This window comes from Physeter macrocephalus, unplaced genomic scaffold (assembly GCF_002837175.3).
Source record: "Physeter macrocephalus isolate SW-GA unplaced genomic scaffold, ASM283717v5 random_553, whole genome shotgun sequence".
NCBI lineage: Eukaryota > Metazoa > Chordata > Mammalia > Artiodactyla > Physeteridae > Physeter > Physeter macrocephalus.
Window position 1 is genome coordinate 27,930 of NW_021145880.1, and position 22,071 is coordinate 50,000.

At 63.1% G+C, this 22,071-nt stretch overlaps 1 protein-coding gene across 1 annotated transcript; it reads right to left on the reverse strand.

The window, feature by feature from the left end:
* Window positions 1–630: 630 nt before the first annotated feature.
* REXO1 (RNA exonuclease 1 homolog) lies at window positions 631–21,325 on the reverse strand. Its single transcript, XM_024134461.3, is given in 17 exon segments — window positions 631–1,486; window positions 1,582–1,702; window positions 1,889–2,027; window positions 2,195–2,310; window positions 2,728–2,838; window positions 3,064–3,137; window positions 3,737–3,850; window positions 3,980–4,117; window positions 4,227–4,340; window positions 4,854–4,977; window positions 5,042–5,173; window positions 5,323–5,486; window positions 7,289–7,499; window positions 8,485–8,589; window positions 9,581–9,741; window positions 9,744–11,285; window positions 21,052–21,325. Coding segments are annotated over 17 exon segments (3,612 nt in total). The 5' UTR covers window positions 21,209–21,325; the 3' UTR covers window positions 631–1,397.
* Window positions 21,326–22,071: the final 746 nt, after the last annotated feature.

The window sequence follows — 22,071 nt, forward strand, 5'->3', positions numbered from 1 at the left end:
CTGGAATAAAACATAACTCACAGCTTTCAGGCCTTGTATTTTTCAGTCGACACCCCCTGGGGACTCTGCAGCCCTGGCTGCTGTGTCCTCAGATGGGAGCCTGCCCTCTTGGCCTTTAGCAGAAGCCAGAGGAACTTCTGCGGAAGTGGAGTGGCAAGGGGGCCTCCTCCAGGCAGCCCTCCTTCCAGCACCTTTGTGCTCCTGCACTGGGACCTGGGGCCCCCCCAGCATCTCCCCGACCCATGAGGCTCTTTGGGCTTCACTTTTTGCTTTACCCAGTGGCTGCCCTTCCCTTCCCAAGTTAGCTGCTCAGACAGGGAACATGCAGCAGTGGTCGGGGTCTCCCCACTCCCAGCCACGTACGCAGGCCCCACCTCATGAGTGGGCAAGGGAACTCCAGTCCCAGGGCCTGGCCGCTGGCCCCACTGTCATGGCACCCCGAGGGGCCGGAAGCATGGGGCCCTGGTCTGCTCTGGACACTGGTCCTGGGGGCAACCCGGGCACTGGGCTGGTTTTTGTGAAGGACAGCAAGGTCCCATTCCTGATTCCCCCCGTTAGGGGTGACGGTGACCTCCACTGTGTGTGTAGAGCCACACCTGGCACCAAGAACACCTCCAGATGCCATGAGCTCTAAAATCCATACAAACGTTTATTCTGCCCCTGCCTGGGGGTGGGGGAGAGGGGATGCAGGAACTGGGGCGCTGCGGGCCTTTACAGACAGCCCCCGGAGGAGGGCGGGGCTCTGGCGGGAAGACAGTGTCCAGAGGCCGACAGGCCCTGGGGGCTGATGGAGGGGCTGGCTTGGTTCCCAGAACTCCCAGGTCCTGGCGGCCGCTGGGGTGCCGGCGCTCCACTCCCAGCCCTACCCCTGTCCCCCGGGAGGGAAGGCAGCACCAGGGTCTTGCTCCTCCAGGTGGGGGAAGACAACTGTGCAAGTCATCAGGTTTAAATTACAAATAATAAAAATAACAATACAAAATAAAAAGACAACTCCTGTCACAAACAAACCCTCGACAAGCCTGCCCGGCTGCCCCCCACCCATGAGAAGGAGCAGGGGCAGGTGGTCTCGCTGCCTGGGGCACGAGCAGGGCCCGCCGGGGGTGCCGGGCGGGAGGGCCCCGGCCTCGCCCGCCGAGTCAGCAGCAGTCTCCAGAGGACAGAGGTCTGGGGCGGAGAGGCAGGGACGGGCGACGGGGTGCGGCGGGGGCTCGGGGCTCCGGGGTCAGTCTCAGCGTTGGGCTCTCATGGCCTCCGGCTCGTCCCCTTCTCTCGGTTTTCTGTGTCTTGGCGACGTGGACAGGGTTAGCTCTCGAGATTTATTGCACTGCTTTGGAAGAGGCCTGGGGTAGAGAACGGGCCGGGGTGGCAGGAGAGGCGGGTGGGCGGGCAGGCAGCGGTCACCGCTTGGTCTTGGCGTCTTCGCGGATCTTCCAGATCACCAGGTGCATGCAGGCGCTGGCGTCCTCACTGGAGCTGTGCCCGTCCACTGCGGGGCAGACAGATGGGTCAGGGCAGGGAGCCCGCGGAGCCCGCAGCCCCCGTGGCCCCACGGCCCCTGTGGCCCCACAGCCCCGCACTCACCATTGTCCTGGATGATCTGTCTGAGGTAGTCGGCCATGAGATTCCGCAGGGAGCGCTTGTAGGGGAGGCCCAGGCGATGCGGGAATAACACGGACGTGTCCACCACGGTGCTATGGATGACCTGCGGGCGGGCGGGTGGACGGTCAGGGACCCCAGGAGGGCTGGGGTGGCAAAGCGGGGAGGGGGACGCCGAGTGCCTGGTCCCTGACTCCACAGCTCCCGCCCTGGGCTGAGGGCAGCGGGCCCCAGACGGCCCCACCCCCACTCTGAGGACCCTCAGGGAGCTGAAGCCGAGGCGGGCGGGTACCTTCAAGGCCAGCAGGTCGCTCTCCAGACTGTGGCCGATGAGGATGGTGTCTGAACTGAACATGCTCAGCAAGACGGCCTGGACGTCCCGCAGCGAGATGCTCGTGTCCGTGAGGTCGGCCTCGGTCACCCCTGAAAACCTGGGGCGGGAGGATGGAGGCCTTAGGGAGCTGGGGAGGGCACGGGGACCCCAACCCGGGGGCTGGGCTGCGGGCAGGCAGGCTGGGCCGTGGTGGGGAATGGGGGTCCTGCCAGCGCTCCCAGCTCCTCGGTCAAGGGGTCGAGGGTCAGGGTGGGAGGGGCATACCTAGTGTTATAGTCGACGATCTCATTGTCCGGCCTGACGAAGGTGTCGTACACAACCTGGAGCTCCGTGTCCACCACCGTGACGCGCGTCAGCTCCAGGCCATACGTGGTGTAAGACTGCGGGGCCAGAGGACAGGCCTCAGACGGAACGCCCGGTGGCCCTCCCCGGCCCCGCACACCAGTGCTCCTGCCTAGGCCACCCCTGTCCCTGAACCCTGCGGGCGGAGGCTCAGCTCCCACTCTCAGATACAGAAACCGGGCCAGAGGGCTTCTGGGGCTTCTCTGCGGGTCGGAGAGGGCGTGAACCCAGGCACCCTCCCAAAGCCAGAGCTGTGCTCACGAGGCCCACACAGCCTCCAAGCGCCAAGATGGCCCGTGTGTGCCAGGCCCTCGGGCGCAGGCAAGGCTGTGACGCGTGCTCAGCGGGCAGGTGGGCCCGGGTGCTATTCACGCTCTTATCCGGGCACCTGCGCTGGCCCGAGGCTCTGGGTAGGGGGACCGGGGCAGCCCCGGCGGGCAGCTGGACCACCTCACCATTTCACAGTCGAGGGCGTAGACTCCTGGGTGTGCATCTCCTGAAAGTTCTTTCTCAAAGGTCTTCACAAACCCTTCGAGGTTTTCCTTCCGGCCGTCCTGCACGTGTTGCTGAGGGTGGGAGGGAAGGAAGGTCAGGGCAGCAGGCTCAGAAGGGCAAGGCCGGGCTCAGGGGGCTGTGCTGTGCTGGTGGCTTTCAGAGACTGTCCTCCTCTTCCCAAAGCCCCCAGACCAGACAGGTAGATCAAGAATGGGAAAAGAGCAGCTCAGAGGTCGGGGCTCTGGCCAGAATGGGGGAGGGGCTTCCCAGGACAAGGAAGGGCCCAGGACACCTACCTTGGCGACCTGACAGCCGGCGGAGCCGATGGCGGCCGAGCAGCACGTGTACTGAGTCTCCCAGCCCCCGGCCACTGCAAGGGAGACGCGGTCAGCAGACCTCCTGATGCCCTGGGCCCAAGCCTCCCGCAGGGAACTACAAACGCCAGCCGGCTTGCCTGCGCGGGGCAGTGGTTTCTGAGTGCCCTTCCCGGGAGGGGCGCCAGGCCCGACCAGGCAGTGAGGGGCCAGGACAGCTCGCAGACCCGCCCCCCCGCCCAGGCCTAGCGTGAGCCCTTCGCATTTGGTAGTGAGGACACGCCTGGTGCGGCCCCCAGGGAGGCCTGCCCAACCAGAGACGGGTGTGCGGGCGGCCAGCCAGCAGCTCCACCCCGTGTGTTCCCAGGAGAGGGAACTTGGCCACATCGGCGACAAAATGAAACAAGCAGCCACAGGACAGGACGAATGCTTTGTTCCCGCTGGGGCAGAACCGCCCACGTAGTTCCACGGGGACAGGCGTGGAAAAGGTGCGTGGGGGCCCCATGGGGTGGGAGGCCTTCCTTTTATCTGCCCGGGAACACTGTCACAGGAAGACCTTTGTATTACTTTTCCCATGAAGAACAACCAACGGAAATAAGTTACAAATGGTCAGAGCTGGCGCCAGCCCAGCCCAGCGGCCCGGCAGGGGTCTCACCTCGGTTCCGGCGGAGCCGCCCCCAGTGGTAGTAACACTCCTCGTCGCGCACGCAGCGGCCAGAGGAGGACACGAGGTACTCGGCGCCACAGCGGCAGCAGACCCTGCAGGCGGCTGCGGGTGGGGACGGGGCAGGAGGAAGGGCGATGCGTAAGGCCAGCCTGGGCCGGGCCATTCCCTGTCCCCAGATGGCCCCCTCCCTGCCCCCTCCACCCCCAGGGCGGTGGCACAGGAGGTACTCACAGTCCTTGGGCTTCTTCTCCTCGGCCGTGAAGATGACGGCGCCCCCTGGCTTCTCGGGGTGCGGGAAGGGGTAGCCGTTCTCCTTGAGTTGGGCCTCGGTGAGCAGGTACTCCTTGAGGCGGCTGTACAGGGTGGCCCCTGGGGACAGGGGAGAGGGGGTCAGTCCCCAGCCGGGCTGGGGCTGGACCCAGGGGCCGGGGAGAGTGGGAGAGCCTCCAGGGGCCGCACCCGGAGGAGCCAGGCTCACCTTTCAGATCCTCCACGCGGGGGCTGCTGGGACGGCTGAGCGAAAAGCTGGTCTTGGCAGCCAACTTGCCCCCCAGCACCACTTCATGGGACACCACCCTCCGGCCGCTGGGTTCTGGAAGGTGAGGGGAGGGTAAACGAGGTTCAGACCTCAACCCTCACAACTGCTTCTCCACCCTCCTCCAGAAGGGGATGGCCTGACCTCCTGTGACCTGAACTCTTTGGGGAGCAGCAGGCTGCCCGGCAACCCCTCCACCTCCCCTGGACCCCCCGAGGGTCTTCACCCCCTGGAGGAGAAGAGAAAGGACTCTACACAGGCTCCGATGGCCACCTCGGGCGCTGTGCGCAGCTGCCTGCCGGAGCGGACGGGCGCTAATGCATCCTTCGAGAGGGGTCAGGAAATGCCCCCCTGCCTTGCACTTTGAAGAGGCCCCATTAGCGGCGGCCCCTCGGCTCGCTGAGGAGGGCGGTTAACAGCGAGAGGAGGCTGTTGAGGGCACGGGGCCAGCGCCATCCTGACAGGAGCCTGGCAACCGGGTGGCCGGCGCGCAGAGCCTTTGACAACCTGCCGGTGGCCCGGGCATGGGGACGGGGAGGGCTGGGCCCCGCTCCTCCGGAGGCGACTCACTGTTGAGACCAGGCCCGGTGCCAGGCCCCAGGCCGCGCAGCTTCTTGAGGGTGTTCACGGCCACGTTCAGGTAAATGTTCTTGCTGGGGCTCCGGTCGTAGGCCACCTTCTCCTCATTGAGTGCCTGCAGGAGGACACTCGGCTCAGCCCCGCCCAGACCCGCCTCCCACCAGCCCCGCCCCACGCACCTTCTCTACGGCTTCCTGGTTAGAAGAGCAAAACTTGAGACACTCTTCAATGAACAGGTTGAGATAGCGCTGGCGGATGACAGTGGGGACTTTGCCCCCGAACTCCTTTGGGATAACGGGCTTCTTTAAACTCTAGGGGAACAGAGATGAGCAGATTGTGGCACGCTCCCGCCTGCGCCCCGCTCAGGGTCTGCAAACGGAAACTGCTTGAAGCAGTAAGGCTACGGGTTAAATGGAAACAACGGGGGAGCAGGGAGAGGCAAGCCGAGCAGAGTGCTCACCTGTAAGGATGGGCTGTGCGCCACACGCTTGGGGGCCACGGTGGCGGTAGTCTTGGACGCCATGCCCGACAACGTGCGTGTCTTCAGAGGCTGGCTGCCCGGCTCGGGGCCATTGGGGGGCTGGCTGCTGCTGGCCGAGAGGGTCCTCTTGGCACCTGTAGGGGCTGGAGGGGGACAGGGGACGCGAGTACAGGAGAAGAGCACGCCCATCACTGAGCTGCAGAGCACCAGGCGGCCGTGGCTGTTCAGCGTCAGCACGACGTGCATTTCAGGGCGCAGGCGGGAAGGCCGGGGTCTGGCCTGCGGGCTATGGAACGCCATTAGGCTCTATCGGCTTTCGGGCAAGTCCATCAAGAGGGGAGGGGACGAAAACGGGGCTTCGGAGGCCGGCTCAGGCAAGGTTGCCACTGGGGCGGCCCCGCAAGTGGCGGGGGGTGTGGGGAGCCTCTGCCACATGCAGCGGCCCTGACCCCGAGGCGCTCAAGTGTGAGGGACGAAAGGCCCTGGCTCCTGGGCAGAGGGCCTGCTCACTGTGACTGGCCAGCCTGCCCCCAGCGGCCTCTGTGTTCCATCTCTCCCTTTGATGAGGTCACAAACCAGACAGTCTCCTGTGACCACCAGCAGGGCTGTTTCCAAGGGCCCAGGGGGTGGGTGGGGTGGCGGGAGGGCTCAGCCCCGAGGAAGGACAGGAGCAGCGAGGAGACCGAGGCACAGACACAGAGCGGCGGGGCCCACACCAGGCCCAGTCTCTGGGGCCACAAAGGAGGCCAGCTGCCAACTGGCCTCGGCTCTTAAGAATGCACACTTTTCAGTGACGGAGGAAGGAACGCTTTTATGGTCATCTGGAGCACGAGACATCGGATGACAGGTGAGTCCCCCTGGGGCTTGGGAGAGCCACCACCCCACCCGAGCGCGTGCAGTGACAACGGTGGCAGGACTGTCCCAAGCCACTGGTGATGACCAGACAACCTGAGAGCAGGTGTAGGCTTTTGAGAGCGTGCGTCTCAGGTCCACGGCTCAGGGCAATCTGTTCACATCCCCAGGGCCAAACAACTGCTAAAGCCCATGCCGGAGATAGAGCCCCTGGCTGACAAGCCCCCTGGCTGCACGCTCTCCCTCCAGCATCCTGGGGTGGTGGGGAGGATGGGGATCTGGCCAGCTTCTCCTAAAGGAGGCTCTAGCACCCAGGGAAACCAGGGAGGCCTGCAGAAGCCTGTATCTGCAGGACCAGCGTGTGGAGCCGTCTCCTTGGGGCTGGCTCCTCAAAGGGGTCTTGGAACCAGCAGGAAGGACATCCCAGGCAGCTGGTCAGACAGCAGGGGTCTCCCCGGCCCAAAGGGGCAAATGACCGCATCTGAACGAGCCTCCAGGTGGCTGCAGAGCCCCGGCTCCTGTCCCACGTCCTCAGCCCCAGACACACCACTGAGCACCCCACGCATCTGACTGAAGGGCAACCCAGCTTTCAGACAAGCCCAAGTGGGGGGAAAGTGGCCCTCAGGGTGGGAGGGGGAGGAAAACCAGCCCCCAACTCCCACCCCAGATCAGCTGGCTTGACTCAAGGGTGAAGGCCTCCAGGGCCACCCCCCCCATTAACACCTTACCAGGTGCAAGCCACACCTGGGTGGGAGTCCCCCACAGAGCAGGCAGCAGGGGCAGAGTGGAGTCACAGGCAGACCTCTGGGGCTGGTGGACAGACAGGGAAGGGAGGAAGACACCCCTCAGACTCCCTACGGCCCGCCCCACTGCTAACACCAAAGCCCACAGAGGCCCAGAGCAGCTGGGCACCACACCAGGCCTGCCTCAGCCTCCCACTAGCAGCTGGGAGACTTTTATCCCCGTTTGACATAATCACCGAGACGCAGCCAGGCCCTGCTCAAGGCCACCACTACTGGCATAAAAGGAGCCCGGCCTTGGGGTCCTCCTGCTGGACAAGAAGCACTCCCGAGACCAGAACCCTGGGACCCACCTGCAGCCAGGAGGGGGTTGGGGACATGGGCAATCCTCCTCTTCTCTCCAGGGGCTGAGATGTGCACGGAGGACTGCTTCTCGGCCAGCGGCTGGGCAGCCTGGAGCCGGCTGGCTGACTCCCTCTGTGCCTGCTGGGCCCGGCGGTAGCACACCTCCTGGGCAGTCGGGGGACGGGTAGGAGGCACTGGGCCTCTGCTCGTGGGCTCTGCCTGGGTGACAAATTTCAAGTCCAGACTGCACGTCAGAGGTAACCAGAGCAGGCCCCCCGGAGTGTCAGGAGAGGGGTAGTACTGTGGGACGCGTGGCAGGTGCTCCAGGGCTGGGATGGAGCAGGCCACCTCAGAAGCCTCCTCCTGAGTGTGCAGGGGTCCCGGAGGGAACCAGCTCTCCTCCTCCTGAGTGTGCAGGGGTCCCGGAGGGAACCAGCTCTCCTTCTCCTGAGTGTGCAGGGGTCCCGGAGGGAACCAGCTGGTCTTCTGAGTTTGCTGATACCCTGGAAGGAACCAACTAGCTTCCCCCCAAGTTTGCAGATGCCTGGGAGGGAACCAGCTTGGTGCTTCGGCTCTCAAATTCACCATGATGCTTCACTATCCCAGGTCCCTTCCCAGCTCTGCTGTCCTGGCTTCTAAGTGCCCAGACTGTGCTCTCAGCCCGTTTATAAACACAGAGTGGGTGGGAACCCCCAGCCCCTAGATTAGATCCTGCTTGATCCAATCTTCTCTGAACTGTACTTCCAAAATCCCCATCCAGGTGGGGCAGGGGTCTGGTGATTGGATCACCTGCAGTTCTTCAGCCAGGAGCCCTGTCTTCTGCTCCAGCCTTCCCTGTGCTAACTCACTGAGCAGCCCCATAGTGACTAACAATTGATCCTCTCTCTGGACCACAAAGGAGGAAACCTAGGCTCAGAGAGGTCACACCACTTGCCCAAGATCACACAGCAGACGTCTGAACCGGGACTGGGATGGGGCAGTGTGACCCTGCTGGAGGGCTGCCCCTCACCTCGCTGTCCCTGCTCTGTGCCCCATTCTGCGCACTAAGCACTTGATGACTGGACATGGGTCCCAGGCATTTCTCTGCAGGAGACGGGCAGTGCTGGATCCAAGGCTGCCAGAGGCGCCCATGGGCAAGGGAGAGCGAGGCCCGTGTCCCCCCCGCCAGCCTCTACCCAGGACCCAGAAGCGGGCCCTCCCTTACCTCCTTGCCTTGCTTGGAGAGGTGAGAGATCCTCCTCTTCTGCCCAGGAAACAGAGTGGTCAGGCCTGAGTGCCCCTGTTCCTCGGTCTTCTCCTCCTTGGGGGGCTGAGACACACATCCGGCCCTCAGCGAGGCCCCCTCCCCCACCCACGGATGTTGTGGCTCCTCTCACCCTGGCCTGCGGCATGCGGAGGATCTGACTCCCAGGCCCGAGGAGCGGGTGGAAGACAGTACCGTGTGCTGAGGGAGGGCTGCTGCGTCTAGAGATGCGATTTGGGGTTCTCACCTGGGGTTCTCACCTCCACCCCGGGAGGTGTGCAGGCCCCACCCTGCCTCCCAGGTGAGCAAACAGACTTGGCGCCCCGGAGCCAAGGCCCCCAGCGCTGCCTGAGCCCCGGGCCCCCCTCCCAGGCCCTGTGGATGGTGAGTTCTGCAGACTTGGCCCAGCCCACGCTCACGCCTGCCTCTTGCTCCCCTCCCACCCAGCCAGCACAGGGACGAGCTCAGAATCGTAGGAATGAAGAGGAAGAAATCGGAAAAGCAAAGGGCCAAGAACAGGGTGGGGCACTAAGGGAGGAAGCAAGGGGCAGGGCCAGGGTCCCACCCTGGGATCCCTCAGAAGCGGCAGGTTCTCTGCAGGGACTGGCTCAGCCTGCTTTGTTTAGAGCAAGCTCCCTCTGGTGGCGAGGTGGGGACACTGCAGCAGGAGACCAGAAAGGTGGAGGCTGGCTGAGTTTGGGGTCGGGGAGGAGGGCGGGGGAGCCGGGGAAGGAGGGGAGAGGGGAGAGGCAAGAGAGGCAGGGGAGAAGCAAGGCTTCAGGGGAGAGGGCCAGGGAAGGCGGGATGGTGGTGCCTGATATCCCTGGGCCGGGATGCTCTCAGAAGGCTGCCATGGGAACCCCGCCGGGTGGGCCATAAGCCAGGGTCCTCTTTCTGGACGGGGTGCAGGGGGGCAGCAGGCAGCCAGCGAGGGGTCCTGAATTCTGAACGAGTTGAGAGGCCGAAGCTGAGTGAGCCGTCTCCACCGGGCGCTGGGACTCCAGTCACGGGGGAAGCCAGGAATGAGCCCTGCTGCCCGAGCCTAGCCCACCCTCACCTGCCGGGCCAGGCGGCCCTTGTCCTCCGTCTTGACAGCGGTGGACTCGTTGAAAATGCGCAGGCACTCCTCCATGGGGTCTGAGTCAAAGTCGACCTCCTTCTCCAGGGCCGAGTAGTCCACGTCGGAGCCCGCCCCCAAGGAGGAGGAGGAGGAGGAGGAGGGGGCGGGGAGGCCTTGAGGCGTTTGGGCTGCCCCCGCGCGCCAGAGAGGCCCAGGCTGGAGTCCGAGTCCGAATCGGAGCTGGAGCTGAGGCTGGGGAGGGCGGGTGGCCGTGGGGCGGGCGCCTCGGGCCCCGGGTCCTCGTCCTCGCTCTCATCCCCGAAGAGCTCGGCGTGGCTCAGGGCCCGCCTCGGCAGCTTGGGGGCGCCCCGGGGGGCACCCTCATCCAGCGAGCGGGCCTTCCGCTCTGCCAGCTTCCCTGACAGGGTCTTCCTGCCTGTCCTGTCTGGCAGCTGGTGGGCAGCCCCTTGTGCAGGGCTGGGCCGCTGTCCCGGCCACTCAGGCCGGCCTTTCCCTGAGCTGGCCACCGGAGTGGCTGAAGATGGCTTCTTCTTGGTCCCTTGGGGCCGCTCCGCCCTGTGCCGGGGGCTGCCGGCCTGCGGGCCCCTCCTGTCCACACAGGGCTTCTCGGCTGGCCTCCCATGCTCTCCACCCTGACCCCTGCCTGTCTTCCCGACACCATCCTTGTAGCCGGCGGCTGGCAGCCCCCCACTTTTCTTCTTCTTGGGTCTCCCCTCCTTGGGGCTGCTGCGCTCCTGCGAGGCCCTGCCCGGGGAGCTGGGCTTGGCAGGAGGCAGCCCGTCTGGGCCCTTGGCAGGCTGACCGAGGTCCCCCACGTCGTACTGCACGGCCATCTCCTTGGTCTCCCGAAGGCTGCCCTCCTCGGGCTCTGGGCCCTCCCTGGAGCCCGGCTTCCCCGGAGCCTTGCTCTCAGGGCCCGCTCGGGCTCTCGGGGGGCTGGCGGTGGCGGGCCTGTCACCCGGAGCAGCAGCGGTGTCATCGTCCGAGTCTGAGAACCGGGCGTCGCAGCCGCCGAAGGAGTCACAGGGTTTCTTGGGTGCAGGTGTGTAGGGCTCACTGCCGCGGGAGCCCCGGGGACGCTTGGGGGCCCTGTCGTCCTTGGTGCTGGCCCTGCTGAGCAGGCGGGCGGAGAAGTTGGACAGGGGGTCGTATTCCAGGTCTGTAGATGGCTTGGAGTTGTCCACCACGTACTTGCCGCTGGAGACGGGGCGGCCATACCGCCGGGGCTGGCCCACGGCCTTGGGGACGTACTCCAGGGTGCCGCCAGCCCCTCCACCATGGCCCTGACCCCGGTCCAGAGAGGCCAGCGAGTACTTGGTGCCTGGCTCGGTGGGGCTGGCCAGAGGTGTGGGCTGGTAGCTGGCATCGGGGCTTAACAGGCCACGGCCACCGGGGTTGTATTCAAAGGATAGAGGGAAGGTGTCCCCACCCAGGCCGGCAGTTGGGCCGTGGGGCGCCAGGGCAGGGGCCTCAGCCGAGCCGTGCTCCCGGGCCGTCTCCAGGAGCTCCCGGTAGCGCCTCTGCTCCAGCTCCACCTCAGAGCGCACAGCCTCGATGGCCTGGTTGACCAGCTCCAGCTCCAGGATGTCTGAGCGGGGCTCGGCACCTCTGCCCAGGGCACCATTCTCCCTCTGGGCGGGGGGCTTGGGCAGCTCGGGGTTGTACGGGTCATAACCGAGCCCTGAAACGGAGAGGGAGAAAACAGCAGTGAGCCGGCGGCTACAGCAGCAGGCCGGACGAGCCGGTGACCGGTCACTGCCTCGTCCCGGGCCTCGACCCCAGGGGCCAGCAAGGAAGAGCAGAGTACCAGTCTCCAGAACCTACCGGGGGCCAGGCCTCCGGCTGACCCCGACCAAGGCTCCAGCAGCAAGTCAGGGTTTCCAGAGGGCCCCTCCCTGCAGGTCCTGCCCCGAAGAGGCTGCCAGGTGGGGGTGAGGGCACAGAGCCCCGGCCCCAGAGGAGGCCACAAGAGCCCGGGGACTTCACCGCCTGGGACAGGGGATGGTGAGGCCTGGGGAGCTGGGCGAGAGGGTGGCTTCCCCCCAGGGCCCAGCCCACACTGAAGCCACACCACGACTGCTCCCTGCAGCCGGGGAAGCCAGACACCCAGCCAGGGCAGAAAGCGCAGGGCGCGCAGACGCCTGACTGGGGGGCAACAGGGGTGAGAGAGGGAGCAGGAGGCGGGGCCGACACAGCCCGCCCACAGCAGTGGGTGGACAGGCGGATGCACACGGCCCTGCCTGGCGACAGCGCCTTTAGGGCTCTGTCCCTCACACGCGCTCTCCCCCACAGAGGACTCCACCGGCTGCGTGCGTACCAGTGAGGACACAGAAAGCCCCGAAGCGTCCACTGGGAAGGGGCAGCGGGTGGGGTGGACGAAGGACAGCACAGCACATCTCACGAGGGAAGTGAGGCACAACGACGTCCAGGGAACAGCGCCACAGCGTGAAAGACGTTCCGGCAATGGGCAACGTTGGGGAAGCACAAAGTGGGGTGGACGGCAAGGCGGGCACAGGACACACTTAGGTTTGTATCGATCTGAACAGGGGTGGCAGAGCGGCTGGAGGGCTACCTGGCTCCAGGGTGTATTCCAAGAGACCAGCCCAACCCCAATACCACCCACATTGACAGGAAGCTCACGGGAGAAATCACTTAGGACAAAGGTGCGGAAATTCTCAGTAAGATGTAAGCAAATAAAGCCCAACGTTGCGAGAAAGGAATAACGTGTTCAAACGTTCCAGAACGTAAAGACGGTTCAATGTTAGAGCGTCTGCCAGACGTAATCTGTAAAACCTCTGACGAAAAAGTGGATCGATTTGGTGCCTTCTGGTTAGCAGAGTAACAGCCAATTCTCCCAGAACCTCCAGATGGGATCAGCCGTGCCCACACCTGGACTGTAGCCCAGGGAGACCCACTTTGGACCTCTGACCTCCAGAACCACGAGAGAGAAAACCCCGTGTTGTTTTATGGCACCAGCGAGTGGGGTCTTGCTGCAGAAGCCCCAGGAAACGCACGCATCATTGACTGAGGAAGCACCAGAGAACCCTGCACTGCTGGGGCCAGTGTCTGGGCCTGGGCCGCCTGAGGGCCCAAGGTGGGGCAGGGCCCACTGCAGGCCTGTTGTCTGGCTTGTACCTTGGAACCTATTTTTCAAACAATGCTTAAAAAGGAGAAAGGACGCGCGCGTACACCCGTGCTTCAGAACACCAAGGACACGCCCAGGCTGCGGGTTATAGACGAGGAGGTACAGCCAAGCTGCAGAGGAGGCAGGGGGCAGCGGGACTGGGGTGCCGGGGAGCAGTCACTTCATGCCCCCACCTCCCAGCTGAGGACGCCAGGGTGAAGGGCGGAGTGGGGGACAGGTCAGGACACACAGCCACTGGGCCCTCTGCCCCACACAAGGTTTAAGATGAAGGCACCATAGAGAGGGAAGGCTAGAAACCCCAACAGCGAGATCCAGGGCCCTCTTTCCAGCCCACCCTAACCCTCAACGGGTCCAAAGTCACTAAAGCAGACCCACCCCTAGCCCACCACCTGCCCGGATGAACAGAAGAGCCAGCGCCCCCGCACGCTGCCCGCCCCCTCGGAGTGGAGGGCCCAGGACACAAGCCAGGGGGCACCTACAGGGCATGTCAGGTGAGGGGTGGGTCGGGTCTTGCTGGTCTCAGGGGGCCTCCAGCCCAACCCACCTCACTCCCAACCTCCCTCCTGAGGCCAAGATGGCTCCCACCCCAGCCGGCTCCCCTAGGTGGGGGACGGGAGCAAGGGCCCAGCTGGTGGGAATGCCCTCCCCCAGGAGAGGTGGGCAGGGCAGGGTGGGGATCAAATGGATGGGGGTCCTTCCCCACCCCTGACCTGCTCTGGAACAGGTCACAAAGGGCCACAGACAACATGCAAATCACCCAGGAGTGCCTCTAGCCCTTCCCAAGTAAGGGCAGAATTCAAACCCCTGCACTTCACATTTTGAAAGGGATCCCCCCACAAACAAGTCTGTGCTTTGGAAGCAAGGAGAGGAAGGAGGTGCCCTGGGACCCAGACCCCAGCCCCTTAGATCTGAGCATCCAGGAGCTCTGTCAGCGTGGGGTGTTTTCAGTCCCAGGGGAGGCTGCCTCCTCACACCCCATCAGGATACACCAAAAAGCAAAAGAAACAGCCCGAAGTGGGCGTGAGCCGGTCTAGGCCAACACCCTCCCCTCCAGGGCCTCAGTGTCCCCAAGGTACCATAAGGCCAAATCACCAGCCCGAGGAGCTCCAGACAGGTCTAGACGCGTCAAGGACACAGCTGCCAGGGGCTCGGCTGCAGCTCCCTGTAGCTCAGAAGCTAGTGCATGGGGCTCAGAGCTTGGCCCCTGGAGCAGCAGCCTCAAGCCCCTGCCAAGGCTACTGGAGGTTCGTGGGGGGAGGCGGGCAAATGGAGAAGAGATCTGTGATGCTACCTAGCCAACCCCCACCCCCACCCCGCCCTACCCCGCCTCAGGGACCAGTAGGAACTGGAGAAGCTCCTGGAGAAAATGTTTTACAAGTGACTCGACAGGTGACCCTCGAGAGGTCAGGAATGGCCGCGGCAGCCCCTCAGAAGCGCCTCCCCGTTACTGGGGAGTTAACCTGGCTGGGAGCCAATGGGAGCTCCTTCGGGGCTTGCACCAGGGAAGCGTGCCTTTGGTAAACAAGATTAATTGGGCTGTTTTTCGGAAAGGGGGCGAACCTCGGGATGATTGGAAAAGCACCTTGAAGGCCTGGCTGCTGGGTTACACTCTCAGGAGAAGTTCCTGCCCCTGGCCCAGGGCAAGGAAGGGGTCGGCTACTGCTGCTCGAGGGACACCCACAAGGTCAAGGGCCTGCCCAGGTGGGCCACCGCTTGAAGGGCGCCCCTTGGGAAGGCTCCCAGCCAGCTCATGGGGCCGAGACTTCTCCAGCCATCCCTGCACCCAGTTCTGTGTACGCCAGCTCCCCCTCCCAGCTCTGGTGCTGCTGGACACTCTTCCAGTGACCCAGCCCCGACTGGCTCTGATCACCAGCTCCGAGCAGGCATCCGGCACGGCAGGGCCCAGGCCAGCTGCCCCACCTCCACGCCGGGAAAAGCAAACACTTGGGGCCACAGCGCTCAGGGAACGGATCACGCGGAGCCCACAGCGGGTCGAAGGACAACAGTGGGCGGTGGCCACCTCCAACCCCTCCAAGCCTTCCCCCTGCTCCTCTCTGCTCCCACCACCCCCCTCCATTCCAGAAAACATTCCGCACCCTTCCATAACTGCACAGACGCCCGGCCCACAAGCTCTAGCTGCACGTAAAATTAATGACAAGCGAAAATGAGCAGACACATGAGCGTGAAGACCCCACTGGGAGGCACGTGACCCCCACCCAGCCGGCTCCGAGGCCTTCCCCTTTAATCCCAACGTTCGCCCTGCCCGCGTCAGCCCCCCTCACAGAGGAAAGAGGAGGCTGGTCTAGGGCAGCGGGTGAGGGATCTGCCTAACCCCAAACCCTGGCTCCCCGCCCCCAGACCAGAAGACCCAGCACCGCGCGATCCTTTCCGGGTCCCGAAAGACTCACCATCACCCCACCCCTCCTCCCCCCTGCACCTCCAAAGAGGATAAGGACACAGTGGTCCCACCCCCACCCCCGCCCACTTGTGCCCTGATAAGACATCAGTGGGGACTCCTCCAACCCAGGGGACGGTCACAACACAAGGGGGTGGTTGGGGGGCCAGGAGAAGACAGACACCGTCCCGCCACACGAGAGGTAAGCAGGACACAAGGATGAGTCAAAGAAGAGCAACTAGACCACCCCTGCCCCAGGAAGCTACCCAGGTGGCAGAGGCCTCAAAGGCAGCCAAAGAACGGAGGACATTCCACTTCCAGCCACTAGGCAAACTTCTATTCATCCTTCAAAGCCCAGCTCGGTAACTGCTTGCTTGGGGACGCTCGCCCGACTCCCTGCAACCTCAGGTGCCAACGGCTCACTCTCCTGGACTCTGGCCCGTTATATGTGCTGCTGGACACCTCTCCTTCCCTTGCAGAGTCCCCACAACCTGGTCCCCAAATAAGTACTGAATTCAGATAGACCCAGAAGAGCCCTTGGAGGGCCCCAGAGCCAGCTCCTGATTTTACGGACGACACAGAGGCTGTGCCGTGCCCGCGTGCATGCCCAGGCTGAGGCCACAGCTTGTGAGATGGCCAAGTCCCAGCCCCCAGAGCACCCAGGTCCGTCAGCCACCCTTCCTGCTCCCCCCAGCAACTACAGCAGCAGGCAGGAGGGAAGTTCCCCCAGAAACATTCCTGGGCTTTCAACACTGCCTGCCACCCGCGCAGCCCTCGGGGGCAGCGTGCTCCACATGGCCCTTTACAGAAAGCCTCAGTGCTCAGAGAAAGCCACGGACCCAGCACCCTAAAACCGCTGGCACATGTGCCTGCTTCTTCAAAGGGCAGACTGGCTACCGCAGGAGCCTGAGGACCTGCCACCACCAAGGAGGACAGGGGACCAGGAGACAACCCTGTGGGGCTCCGGCCCAATCTGCCCTGACCACCTCCCAGCTCCTGTGACCCTCCTTCCACACTTTTTCTCTTTAGCGTTCCAGGTTTTGCTTTGAGTCAGATCAGACCAGCAGAAATCTACCTTCCGCATTTGGACAGCTTAAATAACGATAAACAAAATTCCTACGTACCCAGCACTTGCTCATCACTGGAAATGATCCCGTGCGGGGGATTCTGAGGGGAGAATGGGAGTGGAGGAGGACAGCAAAGCAAGAGCATTGCACAGCACAGCTGAGACGAGAGGGGCGCACTGTGTGTAGAGGGTCTGCGTTGTGACCCCGTTTTGCAGAAGAGGTAACTGACGCCAGGCTCTTCGCACGATGGAAGGTGGAGCCAAAAGGCCTTCATCTGAGACCCTACTCCACCTGCAGGGCTGAAAGCCAGTCGTGGCACCTGCACCTCTTCTCTGGAGGATGCTCTGGGGGTGGGGGGTACCCACGTGGTCCTCTGAGCTCTCCCAGCTGGATGCTGTCCCTGTCCACCCCAACCTGGGCCGCCCTGCCTCACCTCCAGAGCCGGAGGAGTTGGGGCAGCAACGATTCTCGGGGTTCTTCGCTCCCTGCAGGCGTGGCCAGCTCTCCCATCCTATTCTCAAATACGAAAGGGGCCAGGTACTGGGATACTGATCAGGCTCCTCCAAGCCACTTGGCACCACTGACGTTTGGGGTTGGAAAAGTCTGTGTGTGTAGGGGAAGGGGGCAATCCCGGGCACCGGAGGGCACTGAGCGGCATCCCTGGCCCCCGCCCCCTCGTTGCCAGGAGCACCCCCAAGTCATGACAACCACAGATGTCCCTGTATCGCCCTGTGTCCCCCGGGGGATCAGGACTGTCCACGGTGAGAGACACTGCTTTACTGACTGACACTAAGTAAAGAATCCTAAAATACCAAAAACAGCTTTAAGGGCAGATGTACCCTTATTCGAATGTCCCAAGCCTGGATCTGGGCAAGAAGGCAGGTTTTTAAAGCTCCCCAAGTGCTTGAAGAGGGGCCGCAGGCCTGGGGACGGCCTCTCACCTCACTGGAGTCTCTGGAGCCTCTGCAAAAGAATGCAACTTCACCAGTGAGGCAGGGTCACGAGTACAGAAAAGAGACACAGAGCCTTTTGTTTCTGAGGCTGGGAGGACGCACAACAAGCCGGCAGATGCAGGACTTGAGACAACATACAAAACATCTTTCCTTTGACTTTGCCACATTCTCCAGTGGTTTTAAAACTAACGTTTCTCCGAGTCCAGAAAAAAAAGTGCTCTGCAGAAACCATGTGTCCAGGCTGCTCTGGAGAAACAATGTGTCCAGGCTGCCGCTGGCTGGGACACTGTCCCCAAAGACAAGAGCTGCATCTGGGTGGGGCTGAACCACCAACAAAACCTAGATTCTTCTCATCCTGATGTAAGAGACGAACTCTGCTCTGAAAATCCAATGGCACCTCTCCTCCACTCCCTCTTTACAGAAAAGTCAAGAACAGTACAACAAGAGAACCACCCACGGGATGGCAGTGAAGGCCCCTCCTCTGGGAGGCCACAAGCTTCTGTCCTCTGAGCCTGGTGGCCCGGGCTCCCTGGGGCTGGAGCTACACCTGGGCACACAGCTCCCAGGGAGGGGCAGGGAGACTTTAAAAAAAAAAGTGGCCTCAGCAAGAAGCAGCCTACGACCAGGGGGTCTCACCCACGGTGATCCCGCCCCCCCAGGGGACACTGGGCCACGTCTGGGGACATCTGACATCTGTGCATGTCGTGGCTGGGGGGCTGCTGGCATCGAGGGGCTGTGGCCAGGGAGGCTGCTCCACATCCCAAAGCGCCCAGGACGGGCCCCAGAGGATAACCCCCCATGTCCCCAGTTTCTGCTCTTCTTCATAGCTCCCCCCGACCCCTCGACGAAGTGAGAGGCCCTGGCTGGCCTGACCAAAGACCACACCTGACAGCCAGCTAGGAAAATCCCTCTCGGGTCCTCAAGTACCCTGGCTGGGCCTCCAGACACAAAGTCGATACTGCTCTCTGCTGGGGTTTTCTCAGTATCAGTTCTCTCCCAGGAAGGGGAAGGAGGGAAGTGCACACGGCAGTTCACTCTGGAAGAGAAAGTGTCAAACCGAGGAAAGCACTGTCATCAGGGCAGTGGGAAAGCTGCTGGCACCCAGCCCACGGGGAAGGCAGCTAAGGGGCAGCGTGGCCAGCGGCCCGGGGCAGTGATACTGCAGGGGATGCTGCCCCCTCTTGTTCCAAGTCAGCTCACGGTGAATATCAAACAAAACCCACCCTCTGCTGGAAGCACTAGTTTCTCCGGCTGCACCCTCCCTTCCCTGGCTGACTCCTGGCTGCGACCTTCCCTGGAGAAGCAGGGCTTGCTCTCAGGATTCCAGACCACAAGGGGCCGCTGCCGAGGCCCAAATCTGAGACCCAGGGGAGGGGGTTGCCCAGGGAGCTGCCACTGCCACCCAGCTGGGGCCACCCCCGCCTTCCAGCCTCCTTCCGGCCCATCCTTGGAAGGTTTCAGCTCTCAGGCCCTGCTATACCACCTTTCCCAGATCTCACTGCTACCTCCCAGACTCAGGGCACAGCACTGAGCCCACATGTAATGGGCACCCAGGTGCCCAGGTCCCACAGGTGCCAGGCAGCAGGAATCGGCCGCCGGTGGTGAGGGGCAAGGGCCTGACAGTCCAGATCAACCCCTTGCCCCCCACTTACCAGCCGTGTGTACACAGGTGCGTGGCTTCCCCTCTCTGGGCCTGTCTCCTTGTCTGTAAAATGGGGACAATTGTCCCTACCACTGGTTAAAGTGCACGCGTGAGGGTGCGTGGCGGTAACTGGGCATTCCCCAGCGGAGTGCCGAGGTGGGGACCCTGGAGCACAGGAGGGCAGATTTGAAGGTCGGGAAGAACAAGATGCCCGCCCAGCCCTCAGGAGGCCATCAACCCAAGGCCAGAGGTGCTGGGCCACACAGGGACCCCCACATCCTGCCTGCAGGTGGCCATCACCCAGCACCTCAGCATCCCTGCGCAGCCCACCCTTGCCAAAGCACCTGTGCTTGGGCCGTGCCTATCTGGTCAAAAGTGAACCCAGCCAAAGCCTGGATTTTTGCAGTCTCTCCAAGACCGATGGGAAGTGGGTTTGTCAAAATTTGGAGCAAGGGAAGCTGAAAGGGTGGGGGAGGCACACACTCCCCCTGGCCCATGAGCACGCCACAGAAGAGAAAAGAGAATGTCAGAGAGGTCTCGCAACGAGAAAGAGGCCAAGCTGGGATCTGCCCCTGCCTCTCTGCAGGGTGAGGCAGCCCTCGATCAGAAGGTAACCAGAGCAACCGCCCCCCAGGCCCCGCCCTCCGTGATGGGAAGAAGGCTGCTTATTCTCACCTGCAAAAGGAAAATGCAGACACAGTGGGGTCAGGGGTAGTAGGCAGCTGCACTTTTTCCTGCGGGAAAGTGAAGCAGACAGGGCTACATCACCGAATGGATTCTCAAAAACGATCCTTTGGAAAACTGGCCATTTGTGGTGTAGGAAGCAATCAAGAGACTGACTTGGCACGAGAGGATGCACGGGAAGAGAAGTCAGCGCCCCAGAGCGCAGACGGCTGGAAGGCACCTGTGGGCCTGCACAAGAGTCAGTCCCGGGGTCTGAGGGAGCCAGCCCGCCCGGTCTGTCCCGACGGTGAGGAACCCAGACACCGGGGCTCTTTACAGAACGCCACACAACGCGCCAACAACTCAACAGATGGAGTGAGAAACTGCACTGTGACAGGGTGACCACCGAAAGGCCTCCCACTCACTCACCCCCTTCCCCTCTCCCAGACCTGAAGCTCAGGCACCTGTGTGCACGGCTATCTTCCCTCGTCGAGGGAAGGTTCCTGAGAGCCAGGCCAGAGCCCAACGCAGGTGTGCAGCCCGATCTTGAACGCTGGCATCTGCCCGGCTGCAAACACTGGGCTACAGGGGCCAGTGGTCTGAGCAAATTTACAGTGGAAATGTGAAAAAATTCTACCTTTTTTTTTTTTTTCTGGCAAACTGGGAAAACAACCCTATGGTTTCATCCTAGCAATGACGCTCCTCTCTTCAAGTAAGAAGACTCTGAAATGAGGACCAGTGCCTTATGGGGGAAATCTGGGCCCTGATGGAAAGGGGGAGCCAGTCCCGGAGGACAGGGGCCACAGCGGGACCCTGAATTCCCCTCGGAAAGAATGACACCACACTCGATCCTCCCGGCGGGCCTTTCCTTGTGATGTCCCTCTTTTTGCCGCCGTTCTTCACGTCTCGGCTCAAGGCCCACACTTCCTACGAGAAGCACTGCCTGCCCCCTGACAGCTCTCACCGAACTCTGCCATGACACTGATAATCACCACGCTGATGGGATGCGCAGCCTCTGAGCGTTCTCTCGGAAGCCTGTCCCCGACCCCAAAACACACACACAGTCAACCGGGTTTGACTCACTCCCTAACGCTGGCATGACACACAAGGCTCGACACACAGTCGGCGGCCGCTAAACAAGACTCTCGACTCCGCTGTAGTAAACAGGGGCGGCCACGAGCAGAGGCGCGGCGGCGGAGGAAGCGCGGAAATAAACAACGGCTGCAACCAACACCCCGGGCCGGGGAGGCGGCGGGAACGGTTCACCGGGCAGGAGTCCCGGGCCTGCAGACCAGTGTCGGCCGCGCTCATTTCCCGACCCCCGCGCGCTCCACCCTCGCGACACCTCGAGAAGGGCAGGTTCTCCCACTGTTTACGTTTTACACTCATGGAAACGGTGGCTCACAGAGGTCCCGCAACTGACACTGGGCCCCGGGGTGGGTGGTCGCGGCCTGCGGGGGGGCGAAACCCGCGACCATGCAGGGACAGGGCTGAGCGGGGAACAGGAAACCATGGAAACCCGGGCGCAGGGGTCCAGGCCCGCGCCAGGGAACGGAGCCCGGGGCGGGCGCGTAGACATTACCTGCTGCGGGGGGCGCCGCTCCGCCTTCGCCAGGTGCGCCCGGGCCCCGGGCCCCGCGGTGCCGGAAGTGGCAGTAAGGCCGCCGGCAGGGTCCTCCAGGCGACCCGGCCCAATACGGGCAGTCGATGGTCCGGAAGAAGCCGGTGGAGCGTAGCATGGTCCGTCCCGCGGCGGGGCCCCGGCCCGGAGCCGCCCGGGCCCCCGGGCCCCCTCACTGGCCCCGCGGTCGCCGCCGCCCGCGGCTCACGGACCCCGCCGCCGCCGCCATCTTGCTCCGAGGTCCCCGGAGGCCCCCGGGACGCCGCCGCAAGGGACCCCGGGAGCGGCTGCCCAAAGTGCGCCTGATCAGAAACGTCTGCTCCCGCGGGACCGAGGTGGGTCGCGGACCCCTGGCCTGGGACAGGCGGCTGCAGGGGGAGTGATGGGGGGCGCAGGCTGCCCTGCCTGCGGCCTCCGGGTGTCTTGCCGCCGCCGCCGCCCGGGCCTCTGCGGCGGCAGAAGCACCATCTTCAGCCCCAGGCCCCTGTGGCACCTGGGCTGTCCAAGGCGCGCCTGATCAATAAAAACGCCCCACACGGCCCGGCTGTGGTTCATTTGCATTCAATTTGCGTTCTATTAGCTTGTCTACCTAAAGCGCCCTCTGCGGGTCGATTCGAGTCCTGCGGGCGCCTCTCACCTGCACCTGGGAACCCTCACCTGAGTTACCCAGTTCAGGCTCTGAAACTCAACTCCGCCCTGGTTAACTGGCAATAAGTGCTTCGTTTCTCCCACCTGGACTCTTGTCAGCAGTCTAATCCCCAGGTCTACCAGAGGAGACCTGTTCCAATTCACTCATTTGTCCATCAAATATTGAGCACCTAGTGTATACCAAGGCCCTGCCCTAAATCGTATTTTATCCATTCATCAGATGATGGACATTCAGATTGTTTCCGCCTTTTGTCTATTGTGAATTGTGCTGTTGTGAACATGTGTGTATGTGTATCTGAGTACCAGTTTTGTTTCAGTACTAGTTTTTGAAAT